Source organism: Asterias amurensis, chromosome 3 (assembly GCF_032118995.1).
Source record: "Asterias amurensis chromosome 3, ASM3211899v1".
Taxonomy (NCBI): Eukaryota; Metazoa; Echinodermata; class Asteroidea; order Forcipulatida; family Asteriidae; genus Asterias; species Asterias amurensis.
The window spans coordinates 27,374,133-27,387,994 of record NC_092650.1 but is presented as its reverse complement, the minus strand read 5'-3'; the positions used below and the strand labels follow the sequence as shown (position 1 = coordinate 27,387,994).

Sequence of the window (13,862 nt, the reverse complement as noted above, 5' to 3'; positions counted from 1 at the left end):
ATTAGCGGATCGAATTGTGTGATTATGGCATGGCGCTTAATTATCACTTCCAATTACCGAACAATGATTTGAACGACATACGCCTTTAGATCTTTATCACGGTGCAGCCATCTTTAATTTCTTCCATTATCAATGTTACAAAACCAAGGCTGGAAGAACAAAAAAGTCTGGTTCCTAATTGCAAGATGATTATTAGCATGCATTATTGCCATTCGATACAAGTAAATTATGATCAAGATGAGGAAGCAAGGGTCTATTGAGTTAAGGGTGGGATATACTTTTGGTAAGTTGTCAACCAGTATCCTCTTATACATGTATCAACATATGAATAAAATACGAAACTTAAGGAGGTTTGGGCTCAATTGGGCAATACAGTTGCATGGAAATAATGAAAGAAAACACCCTTGTTGTATAGGGTATCGTGTGCTTTCAGATGCATGAGAAAGATGTTGTAATATGGTATGTGATAGGATGGGAATGATGTGATGGGAATGATGGTACAAGCTTTGAATTTGGCAAACAGTCAGAGTTTGTCGTCGCAAAGATATTTAGCTGCAAGGTCATCGTATAATTTACCTTAAAAAAACTCAGACAAAATAAGAAGCAATTTTATAAATTTGAAAATTACTGTTCAAAGGTTATTTACGTTCAAAGGGACAATGCTTGATGACTTTGTCCCAAAACATCTTTTGCAAAAATCTATGCCCGACATACTAAATTATCCTCTTTTCTTCAACAGGTTATTCTACTTGCAGTATTTACAGGCACTTTGCCTTGTATTCTTCAACCTTGGATACGCTATATCGGTATTGCTTTATCTTACGGAGCCTTGCTGTTTAAAACATGGAGGTAATTATTATTATGATTATTTTTATTTATAATAATGAAAAAAGAGAGATGACAACATACCGATATCATGCTCCAGGGTCGTGGCCAAGCGGTCTAGTAGGGTAGTGGACCCAAGTGCTGTTATCTACAGGGTTCGAATCCTGTCCTGGAAAGTCGCGACGACACTTGTGTCTTTGAGCATCGCACTTGATCATAAATGCTTCTCTCCGTACATGAGTGCAAATGGGTACCGGGAGAAACTGGGTATCGACTTGCGATGGACTGCCATCCTGTCCTGGGGGAACAATTCCCAGTCGTTTTAAAGCCAAGTGAATCGGATATAAACACCGGTCTGATGAGCCTCATTGGCTTTGGACAGACTTAATTTACTTTTTGCAAACGATGGTCCTGACTGTAATCAACACCGTAGGTGCACGGCCATTTTATAGCCAATTTGTGTGTCGTGCCCAGCGGTCTAGAGCAAGGTTTCCCGGACCCAAGCTCCGGTGTTGTCAGCAGTGTGGGTTCGAAACCCATTCATGATCCACGAGCAAGGCACTTAAAGGAACACGTTGCCTTGGATCGGACGAGTTGGTCAAAACAAAAGCGTTTGTAACCGTTTTTTATAAAATGCATATGGTTGGAAAGATGTTTTAAAAGTAGAATACAATGATCCACACAAGTTTGCCTCGAAATTGCGTGGTTTTCCTTCTACTGTGCGAACTAACATGGTCGGCCATTTATGGGGGTCAAAATTTTGACCCCCATAAATGGCCGACGTGTTAGTCGACGAGGTAAAAGGAAGAATTTTGGAAAACCACGCAATTTCGAGGCATGTTTGTGTGGATCATTGTATTTTACTTTTACAACATCTTTCTACCCATATGTATTTTATAAAAACGGTTACAAACGCTTTTCAAAGACCAACTCGACCGATCCAAGGCAACGTGTTCCTTTAACCATAATGGCTTTGTAAAATGTTGGGAATGTAGTGCATTGTGCTCTACCAACCAGACTTCTAAGTATACGCCGCTCTAAATCTTTTGAACAATATCCCTCCTTGCATTAGACAGTCCTCTCCACATCTAAGTTAAAAAACCCATTTGTTTACTTCACCCATTTAATTCATTCTTGCTCTGTTTGTTTTTGTCTTTTACATTTTTTGTTCTCGGCATGTTTTGTATTCCTTGTAATGCTCAGTGTAGTATACTTATATAGATCACTGCGCAACTTAAATGTCTGTATTATTACTATTATTATTATTTGTATTATTATTATTGTTATTTTTTATTAACCTAGCCTTTAGTCAAGGCGCACGCGGAAGCCCCATGTAAACCACGAACGAAAAAAAAAAACGGTTTCGGCTCTCGCGCTGGTCTTTTTTTTCTGGCTTGACATCCGGGGGTGCTGCCGCCGCGTGGGGTTTGGTAAAAGGCTAGGGGCAGCCCCGTTTCAGCCCAAGGAGTAGGTGGCATTGTGCCCCTAGTGGCAGCTGATTAAATTGATAGCCAACTCCGTTAAGTGTAGTCCTCACCTTTACGTGGCTGTCCGGCCTTGTGGTCTTAGGCTATTTTTCATTTTAAAGGAATTACAAAAAGTAATTATCTGAAAAGGTCAAATTTTGGGTACGTTAATCAGTGATTCTGATTATAGTGTGAAGGTATGTAATAGAGATATCAAATCTGCCGCCCCGTGGCCTTCTAACAATGCTGACAATAGTAATTTATCCAAGGACCAATTTTACTGAGTTGCTTCAGCGAACACATGTGGCTTACTGGAAAAGAGACTTCTGGCTGTTGTTTCATTATACTGTTTATGACAATGTAAATACTTCTGAATCTCTCTCTCTAAAACCACTTTCCTTTGTTGAAAGGAATTGTTTCTGAAAATGGTTATACATCATCAATAGCGGCAGTGTTTATCGCCAAGTATTACCCCCCCCCCCCCCAAAAAAAAAAAAAAAAAAAAAAAAAAACTCGTTCTCACACCGTTCTGAAAATGTAGTCTTGTTACAAGAAGATAATAGGCCTCATGTGTGCGGCGAGGAGGGAGTAGGGGCTCGCGATAGTTGAGTGTGCTATGTGGATAGCAACGTCTTGCACCCAGACTACATTTCTCAGAACGAGTTTGGTGTGATTTTTTTTTCTTTGCTGTAATGGCCATTAATTATTTTAATATTTACCGAATAATGCGTATCGTCCCTTTTAACAGAATCACCGTAGTGTTTACCGTCCGGAGCGCCAAGCCTGTCCGTATAAAGGATACCAGACTCTACGTCCGCATAGCAATACTAGTCTTATTAATGGTAATATTCCTGACCGTCGGCACCATCGTTGAGCAACCCACACTAGAGATTCGAGAAACATCAGCTAAGATGAAATACGAGATATGTACAATAACACTTTGGAGTTACATCGGTGAAGGAAGTGAGTAAAATAGTTCATGAGATTTATTTGTATACCATGCTCTCAAGCACTTTGGAATACAAGAGAGTTGCTGTTGCAATAGATTAAATAATAAAGTGAATTGGGTTATTGGTCCATTAATGGCATCACTTTGAGACAAATTATTGAATTACTAAAAATCAATTATTACATCTACATTTTAGTTTATCTGATTAAAATGAGTGCCCTGGAAGCATGGTTATTGTGTAGGGCCTAAAAGCACTTAGCAAGTTCAGGCTGCAACACACAGTAAATCGTCTCATTACCAGATAGCTGAAAAGTAATAAACAAAATTATGTTTTCCTTTTAGTTTACCTGAACCATACGTAATTGTTGTTATTATATTCATAATTTTTTAAATTAGGTTTTGACTGTTTTGTTGTTGTCCCCCACCCCTCTCTCTCTCTTTTTTCATCTTCCTTCTTCTTTCCCCTTAGTATTTATCTTCCTGTTTCACTTTATCATCCTTATCATCATCCCCCTCTTTTCTTCTTTCTCTTACCCTTCCCCTTCCTCTCATTTTCCTCTACTTCTCCTCCTTCTTGTTATTCTTCCCATCTTCTTCCTCTTCCTTCTTCTTCCAGTTCACCTTGCTCCTCCTGCTCATCCTCTCGCCCTTTTTTCTTCATCTTACTTTATTCTTCCTCCATCTTTCCTCTTTTTCTTCTCCTCCTTCCTCTCCCTTCGTTTCTCATTCCTCATCTTCAACCTTCTGCTCTCTTCATCCATCTCTTCCTCTACCTATAATTTTTATCTTGTTTCTCCTTCTCCACATCTTGTTCTTCTTCTTCTTATAATTATTAATATTCATTTTAATTTCCTAATCTAGTTACGCTTCTGCTCTTGTCATGGGGCATTTATCTGTGTGTGAAAGTGCGGAAAGCACCGTCTGCCTTCAATGAGAGTAAATTCATCAGTATTTGTATATACAACGAAACATTAATGGCGATCTTCAGCATCCTAATGAAAACAGTGTAAGTAAAATCAAAATGATATTTATTTTGGTTTTATCCTTTTACACCGATTAGTTTGTTTGTTTGTTTGTTTGTTTGTTTGTTTGTTTGTTTGTTTGTTTGTTTGTTTGTTTGTTTGTTTGTTTGTTTGTTTGTTTGTTTGTTTGTTTGTTTGTTTGTTTGTTTGTTTGTTTGTTTGTTTGTTTGTTTGTTTGTTTGTTTGTTTGTTTGTTTGTTTGTTTGTTTGTTTGTTTGTTTGTTTGTTTGTTTGTTTGTTTGTTTGTTTGTTTGTTTGTTTGTTTGTTTGTTTGTTTCAATTCTGGAGGAGTGTATTAGGACGCTGCTCTAGATTTGCAACGGTCGTCGTCACTTCTCTAAAATTGCAAAGGTTGTGGGTTCGAGTCCAACCCGGTAGTATATACAGGTTGATTTCACAGAGTTCGGGAAAGTACTGAGTATACAGTGCTAACAAACATCGCTGTTTAGGTAAAACCAAAAGTAATATTATTTATCCCCGATGCAAATTAAGGTCGATCTGTTAAATAATATAGAATCAAATCTCACTGCTTCGCCGAAATAAGTTGCGCTCTACTCTGCGCTTCTTTCGTCTATGCAATTTCTTTAAATTCTTGTCCATCTATCTGCTTTTATGTTTGCCTCATCCTCTGACCTGAGCTTTCTGCATCCAATCAATCAACCCATCTTGCTCATCACTCTCTTAATTCTAACGATTGAAAATTCCAAGCTTTGAGGCGATTGAGTCTTTTTCCAATCTATAACAGATTGAATTTAGATTGAAAACAATTGAAAACGATTGAAATTCCCGTCTTGCGCAAAATCCAAGTCCCAATCGTGAAAAAGATTGAAAGCCGTCTCATTTTTGTCTCAAGCTACAATGCGATTGAAAACTTGGACCAATCAAAAGGCTGCATTAACAAATAGATTGAGAAATCGGACCAATAAAAAACAAAACCACTAATCACGTGACGAAGAATTTCTATCTCAATTTTGTTTAACTGCCGCCATTTTTGTTTGTGTGTGTGTGTGAGTGAATTCGCACATTTATGAGCAGCAAATACCAGTAAAAAAAATGGCTTGATCTCCGCGAAATTCTAGGGCCGGGAACGGAGAAAGATGGCAGTGCTTCTGCTTTGTTACTGCGTAACTAACTGAAGTAAAAGACCCGTTGTTGTCCGCCGTGAGCTAAGATACTTGTATTTGTACGTATAGAGCGTTTGGAGTTCGACCATGATTCGACGAGGCGAAATCGTGTTTTGGAATGTGAGTACTGCCTGTGTAGGTAGGCCTACAAGTTTTGATTTTGTAAATATTGCCACCATGTACAGGCCTACGAATGTTACTTTTTGTTCAAAGTTAAACCATGGAGGTAGACATAACGCTATGGCAGAACAAAACACAACCGATTAGCTCAGATAAACACCGCTGTCGACAATACACGACTTTCCTGGTCGTCAGTAATGGCTCAGGCTAGTAGGATGTTGAAAGACCAAGCCTCTCACCGGACATTATATCCACACCCAGCAGTGTACTTTTTATTCAAATCACCAAATTAGGTTTCATATAAAGTGTTGTTTCAGTTTCGATCAAGTTTCTGTAGTGAATTTTCTGTTAATCGTATTTGTTACTTCATATTTATTTTAAAATGCAATGCATTTCTGTGTTAGTTGTAGGTTGCATCTGTTTCTTTATTACACTATTCTGGAAATATAAATAACATAATCTTTATACTCTCTTTTCATCTTAATTTAAAGTTGCAAGTGCATTACATTTTGTCCTACAGATCAACTTAGAACCTGGACTCCTGTTAAAGAAGAGCAAGACAGTTGCATTACTAGGTGGAGTGGTGTTTGAGATGCAAGTAAAGGCTCCCATGTTTCATGGGAGCCTTTACTTGTTTTGTTCATCCCCTGCTCCCTGTTTAAACTATTCCTAAAAAAGAGTTTGTCAAAATTTATCTTGTTTGGCCTTAACATGGGAAATATTTATTTGGTAATATAAAAGTATTGGACTTAGGACAGTTCAAAACTGAGGGGATTTTTTTTACTGAAATTGAATTAAGAATGGTAAGTCAGTGAAAAATAGCTTAGCACAGCAAAATCGTGGTTTCCAGCAAAGATACCATCTCACATGTACCATTTTTGACTGGTCCCTGTACAATTTTGGTACGCAGAAAACTGTTAAGCAATTTGTTGCCTAAGCAGTTTTATGAAATTGGGCCTAAGTATATAAATAAGATCATTGACCCATTTCAACAATTAATAGCTGGGGACTGCCTAAACTTAACTGTAATTTACTGTGTTACTTGAATTGAATGTATTTATTGAATTTAATGTACTGAATTGAATTGAATTGAATTAAAGCAGCAATGCATTGAATTAAGAATACTGGGTCGTATGAATAAAAAGTAGTATTTACTGACAAGTACTAGCAAAAAGTAAAAGCATAAACTTCCAAGTAGAAGCATTCAGTAAAAGCATCTTCTGAATTCCGTATGAATAAACATATTCTTTTACTGCAAAGTATTCACTTTATGCTTTGGAGTAAATACTTCTGATATACCATGGCTGAATGGCTCCTAACAAAAGATTTCCTTTGTATTACAACTCCCATTCACGTCTACGTACGCACTCACACACACACAGCCAAAGCGGTATTTGATTTAACAGAAACATAGAAATCTTCAAGTCAGCCATGAGGTTTTTATTCTGACAACATTTTGATGAAGACGACTCATCTGGACACACAGAATGAAAACGTTTTTGTTAAGCTTTTGAAACTTGGAGTGGAGCATGACAGCGCTGTATAGAGAAGATGAGAGCTGGATATGAGCATAGCTATTTAACTTAAATTTAAAAGTTTTAATAACAACACGAACAACATTCTATTGAAATGCATTTAATTGTTTAAAAAAATTAATTCTTCTGATTTAATGAACAATAAGCCTTAATGATCGAGGCATTAATTTCTGAGTTGAAAAAATTCTTTATATCTTTTTAAAAAGCTTACTGTAATGATGCAAAACGGATTTTTTACAAACGGTTTCATTTTATCCTCAGCATACATAAACAAGTTTGATTAAAAGCAGTTTGAGTTTGTGTGTATTGTTTCTGTTGTGAAACACTGTGTATGTGTCTATTTAATATTTCAGTGATGTCTTTCCTTTGGACTAAAACATTTATCCTGTGAGGAACATTCATAAACACTGTCATTTCTTCGGACGAGCCTTTTACTTCTGTGCCCAAGGTAGCTCTGGAGCTACCTTGAAAAATCACTAGTATTTACTTGCATTTTGTAGTATATTCTCCGTTTTATTCATATGGAAGTAAGTAAGTGCTAAAATTAAAAGAATTTACTCTTTGGTAAAAGTAGATACTTTTAGCATTTTAGTAAATACTTTTAAGTAACAGTTTTTACTTCCTTTAATTCATATGGATGGTAGTAAATACTTGAAATTTCCAAGTAAAAGTAAGTACTACTTTTTATTCGTACGACCCACTGTTCTGTAGACATGGAATTTTTGTTCAAGTATTGTACAACTTGTGTATGTTGACTTCCAATACTGATTTGGACTGAGAATTTTCAATCTATTTTATAATGATTGAAAATTTCGAACTACTTTCAATATTTTAATGATTGAACATTTTAAAGTATTAGATTGAAATAGTTCAATCTTCAGTCAAGATTTAACATTTTTCAATCCAAATTCGATTGAAAATTGATTGAAATATTCAATCTAATAGTTTGAAATTCCAATCGTTTTTAGATTGAAAATTTTCACTCTAAATAAAGATTGATTTTCAATCCGGACAGATTGTACCCCAACGGCAATCTGTGAAAGATTGACAATTCAATCTAATAGAATGAAATTTCAATCCTCAGGTATAAGAGAGCAAGTCGTCCTATTTGTTCCCAAATCTCAATCCAAATATTGCAGTCGACAAACCATGTCATTTTAATTGAAAAGCATCGGTCGGTTGTCATGGGAAACACCTGTTGACAGCCAATTAGCAAATGTTTTGACTTAATTTTTTAATCTACGTCAACGAGTAAAACTAGCGTCAGGAACTGGCACAATTATCAGGGAAAATATAATCACTTTTATTCAAATGTCACAGTCATATGTTTATTAGAAAGAAAGAAATCATAAGAAAACCACATTTCTTAAATAAATTTACATACAAAGTTTCGAGAAATTATGCGCTATACATATCGAAATCTACCCGAGTGATCTGCCTGTGCTGTTTTCACCGAACTCGGGACTGTAGCCCCTTACTGAGTTTACATTACCCAATGCACATCAGTGGAAGGGCAAACAATTCTTCTGTTTTTGAAAAGAAAAGCCGAGGTTAGGACACTGACTAACCATGACCCCAAACGGTAAACAGTGACGCACAAAACTATGTTATTTACGTTGAAGCGAATTGAAAATTCTACTAAATTTCAGGGAAAAAACAAAACAAAAAACAACAACTCTGATCCCCCATATTTATTTATCCAGCGATTGCTGGTTGAGTGATGCGGCAATCGCAATTTAAATCTCCCAGGCCAGGAAAGTTTAAGAGTCAGTTCAGGTAAATAGTTGACATACTTGCTCACGGTCAAAATATGAATTTTTTTTTATACTTTGTTGGTGGAAGGGCCTTGGGGTGCAAGTAAACAAAATTGCATTTTCAATTCTATATATAACCCGTTGCCATGGTTACGGCTCATTTTGTTTTTTGGCCATTTTAGGCCGATTTTGGGGTCTGAAAAACTGGTTTTTAGCTCACATTTACAACTCCACCCAACCAGAATGCAACATAATTTCAAAAAACCTTTTTTATCACTACAAAGTATTATCCTTGGCCTTCCTTGAGAAAAAAAATTATTGCTTTAAATAACACCCTTGTGCTATTTTTGCATTATGCATTACAGTATGTTTTTAGAACTTGCAAAATCAACATTTTTACCCTATTTTTGGACCCCAAAATGTCAACTTGCCAGGGGTCTCAGAAAATAGCCCTTTCGGCTGTGATTAGGGCCAACAGTGGTCTTTTCATATCTGGTGTCAAAAACTTGGGCAATTGTATCCTGTTGTGACAGTACTGCCTCAAAACTAGACTTTTTTCCCCAAAACTTGAAAAATGCCTTTTTAAGGGTCTTTTCACATAATATTGAAATACGTGTCCACGGTAAAAAAAAGAATATTTTTCTTATACTTTGTGGATGGTAGGATGGTAGGGACTTGGGGTCCAAATAAACAACATTTACATTTCAAATCATAATATAACACGTTGCCATGGTAACAGTTCATGTGTGTTTAGGCCACTTTAGGCTGATCTTGGGGTATGAAAAACTGGTTTTTTAGTTAATATTTACAACTCCACCCCACCAAAAAAACAAAATTAGTTCATAAAACCTTTTACATCACTACAAAGTATCATCCTTGGCTTTACTTGAGACAAAAAAATATTGCTATAAATTTCACCCTTGTGCTATTTTTAGAACGTGCATTAGAGTATGTTTTTAGAACTTGCAAAATCAACATTTTTACCATATTTTTTGCCCTCAAAATTTCATTTTTTTTCAGGGGTCTCAGAATATTTTCCTTTCGGTTTTGATCAGGGCCAAAATTTGTCTTTTTTACTTCTGGTAAGAAAAACTTGGCAAGTGTATCCTGATGTTAACAGTACTGTCTCAAAAATAGACTTTTTTCCTCAAACAGAAAAATGCATTTTGAATTGTTTTTTCTTCATATTGAATTTCTAACATTAAAAAGTAATAATTCTATCAATCTTGCAGCTTTTCCTTAGCACTAGTGGATTACCCAAATTGATCAGGAACTGTTGATGACCTTAATTTTACAATTTGCCCGGCCCAGCCCCAATCATATTTCTTGACATTGCATAAAACAATGTTTTGTGAATAGCGCCTCTTTTTGTGAAAGTGTTCCCTTTCGGTTGTTATTGTTGTTTTCATGTCTTCTGGGTTGAAACACTGTGTTTATTGTATCCTGTTGTGACTGATCATGCCTTAAGTATAGTAATTTTTCCAAAAACAATGCATGCTTGTTAAAAATCTGGCACTGTTTCCATGCCCTTTGAGTAATGAATACAAAGTTTTTATTTAAACATAATGGTATCCAACCAAACCGTAACCAATGCTTTGCCACTGAGAGTTCTTGATTTGGCTACTTTACCTATTGTACAGGTATGATTCCCATTGCAAGTAGAGTGCGATGAGCATTCTTAACAAGTTGTCTTTAATACAGGGCCTACTCTCCTTGGTCCCTGCCTGCTACCAAATATAAAACTTTTCTTAGAGATAGAGATCATAAACAATGTAGTTTCTGTGCTTGCGGCAGATGGTTTGGAGCATCCAATCATGTCCAACACAAACGTGGGAAATTAAAAAGCCCGCTTAAAAGTGTTGGAAAAGTTTGCCAAGATCTTATTAAAAACAATGATACTAACGATTTGCAAGATGAGCGTAAGAGATTATTTAAAAGGAACACGTTGCCTGGGATCGGTTAAGTTGGTCTTTGAAATGCGTTTGTAACGGTTTGTTTTAAAATGCATGGTTAGAAAGATGTTTTTGAGTGATACTTGTGTGGATCATTATATTCTAGTTTTAAAATATCTTTCTAATCATATGCATTTTTTAATAAACGTTTACAAACGCTTCAAATACAAACTCGACCGATCCAAGGCAACGTGTTCCTTTAATGAAACAACATTGAAAGAAGTTGTAAAAACTTGCACCTGCTGAACATAAATAAGTAAGATGCATTTGCAGTGACAAAAGTCTATTCAGGCTAGTTTGATTATTTTTTCCATCTTACTAATTCATAATTATTATATATGTCTCTGAGAACGATCAACAAAAAACATTGAATTGTTTATCACGTTAAATAAACCAACTCTTTCATTGTTTGCAACAGTACAATTGAAAGGAACCCCACCATAGATGGGGGAACTGCTTACAGAAGGCCAAAGCAGGTGAATGGCCATTTAGCCCTTTAGTCCCTGCACCGCCCGAGTTTGCTGAAATCCAATTTCTCAAGAGTCTTGCAGTAAATTACTGGAATCATAGTTCAAATTTTAAAAGATAGCCATGGCTTAATGTGTATGCACAATTTTTTACCCTTTCGGTAATATTTGTATAAAAGTACAAGTTCTCATGGGAACAATAAATGCCTCTCGTTAAACGGCTACGGTAATTTTTATGGCGAATATTTTTGTGCACGGATAAAATGAACACAATAGCTTTTCAAGGCTTTTTTCTGGCTCAATGCTCATACTGATTAAATGCGGAGGCGTTAATTTTTGACAATATCATAAATGATGAACAGTTTCCTGTTTACTAATAAGCGTTTTGTTTTTCGTAAGAGCTAAATTATTTCATCATCATTAGCTTCGACAAGTCAACTGTGAAGGGAGAATTAATAACGATCTATAACAACTAGATATATTAACAAATGCGTAGACCTACTATTGACTATCGAGTTTTCTTTTGATGTTCCTTTTTTTCTACAAACACAAGCTAGCGAGGTTTCCTTGTACCGCATACAGTGTATCGCTATAATGCGGCTGGGCGGTACAGCGGCTAAATGGTTAGATACTTTGGATACAGTACTTGCTCACTTTTAGAGCCTCTTTGTTCTGATTGGGATGAAAATGTTTAGTTTGGTAGCGGGCAGGGGACCAAGAAGACTGTTATAAGGCCATGTAAAGACAAGAACAGTAAAGATTGCTCATCGCACTACTTCTCTTCTTGCAATGTGAATCATACCTGTACAACTAGGTAAAGTAGTCATGACAAAACAAGAACTCAGTGGCTTAAAGAGCATGGAAACAGTGCCATATTCTATTAACAAGCATGCTCGTTTTTGTTTTTTTATCAATTCAAACTAAGGGATAACTTCAAAATGCATTTTTATTGTTTTTGGAAAAATTACCATTTTCGAGGCAATAGTGTCACAACAGGATACAATAAACCAAAGTGTTTCTCCCCAGTAGACATGCAAACCATAATGATAGCCCAATCAAAACAAAAAGGGAAATATTCCGAGAACCAATAAAACATTAAAGACAGTACAAACTTTCTTGATGTGCAAGGGGAATTAAAAAATGTGACTTTCAAAAAAAAAGGGGCTGTTCACAAAACTGTTATTTTATTTTATGCAATGTCAAGAAATATGATTGGGCCAGGGCCGGGGTGGGGCAAATTATAAGATTTAGGTCATCAACAAGTCCTGATCAATGTTTGGTAATGTACTAAACCTACAAAGTGCTTATAAAAAGCTGCCAGATTGATGGAATTATAGCTAACTTCTTCATGTTATAAATTCAAAATGAAGCATATATTTCAAAATGCACTTCTCTATGTTTTCGGGGAAAAGGGTCTATTTTTGAGACAGTTCTGTTACATCAGAATACAATTGTCTGATTGTCTGAGTTTTTCTTACCAGAAATAAAAAGACAAATTATGGCCCTGATCAAAACCGAAAGGAAAATATTCTGAGACCCCTGAAAAAATGGAATTTTGAGGGCAAAAAATATGGTAAAAATGTTGATTTTGCAAGCTCTAAAAACATACTGTAATGCACGTTCTTAAAATAGCACAAGGGTGAAATTTATAGCAATATTTTTTTCTCTCAAGTAAAGCCAAGGATGATACTTTGTAGTGATGTAAAAGGTTTTATGAAATATTTTTGTTTTTTGGTGGGGTGGAGTTGTAAATATTAACTTAAAAAAACAGTTTTTCATTCCCCAATATCGGCCCAAAGTGGCCTAAACACAAATGAACTGTTAACATGGCAACGTGTTATATTATGATTTGAAATGTTAATGTTGTTTATTTGCACCCCAAGTCCCTACCATCCACAAAGTATAAGAAAAATATTCCTTTTCTTTTACCATGGACACGTATGTCGATATTATGTGAAAAGACCCTTAAAAAGGCATTTTTCATGTTTTGGGGAAAAAAGTCTAGTTGTGAGGCAGTACTGGCCCAACAGGATACAATTGCCCAAGTTTTTGACACCAGATATGGAAAGACCAATGTTGGCCCTAATCACAGACGAAAGGAACATTTTCTGAGACCCCTGGCAAGTTGATATTTTGGGGTCCAAAAATAGGGTAAAAATGTCGATTTTGCAAGTTCTAAAAACATACTGTAATGCATGAGCAACTATGTCAACTATTTACCTGAACTGACTCTTAACAATTCAAAGTAGATTTACCGGGATGCTTTTAAGGGTCAAGATCATGTAAAAGAAGACGGACTGTTCCATTAGGATTGATACACAAAGCATCTTGTGAACAATTTAAGTGTAGTAACGGTGTGACAATAAACCCATCAAATATTGTTCCATTAACCATTCAAGGTCACATCGGTGACTTAATTAGAAACTCCGCATAAGCGCTCGAAACTCTTAACAATTCACAAGAAGAAGATGACAAAATGCAGCAAATCCTCCCTTTATCTTCTCCTGATGCGTGACCTTTTAATTTTATCCTGAAATGAAAGCTTTAGGGAAATGGAAAAACACATCGAGCTGCATGAGTAGATGTTTTAATCAAATTGACAACTCGTAAAAAAATAAAGGTTCGACTTAGCGGCTACGGCTGTGGCT

At 36.0% G+C, this 13,862-nt stretch overlaps 1 protein-coding gene across 1 annotated transcript in view; it reads left to right on the top strand.

Moving 5' to 3' along the window:
- LOC139934804 (metabotropic glycine receptor-like) overlaps positions 1–13,862 on the top strand; it is a 38,836-nt gene that overhangs the window by 20,072 nt on the left and 4,902 nt on the right. Inside the window, exons 6-8 of the mRNA XM_071929207.1 lie at positions 740–849; positions 3,040–3,254; positions 4,102–4,246. Coding sequence (XP_071785308.1) covers positions 740–849; positions 3,040–3,254; positions 4,102–4,246 — 470 coding nt within the window. The remainder of the gene's footprint in view (positions 1–739; positions 850–3,039; positions 3,255–4,101; positions 4,247–13,862) is intronic.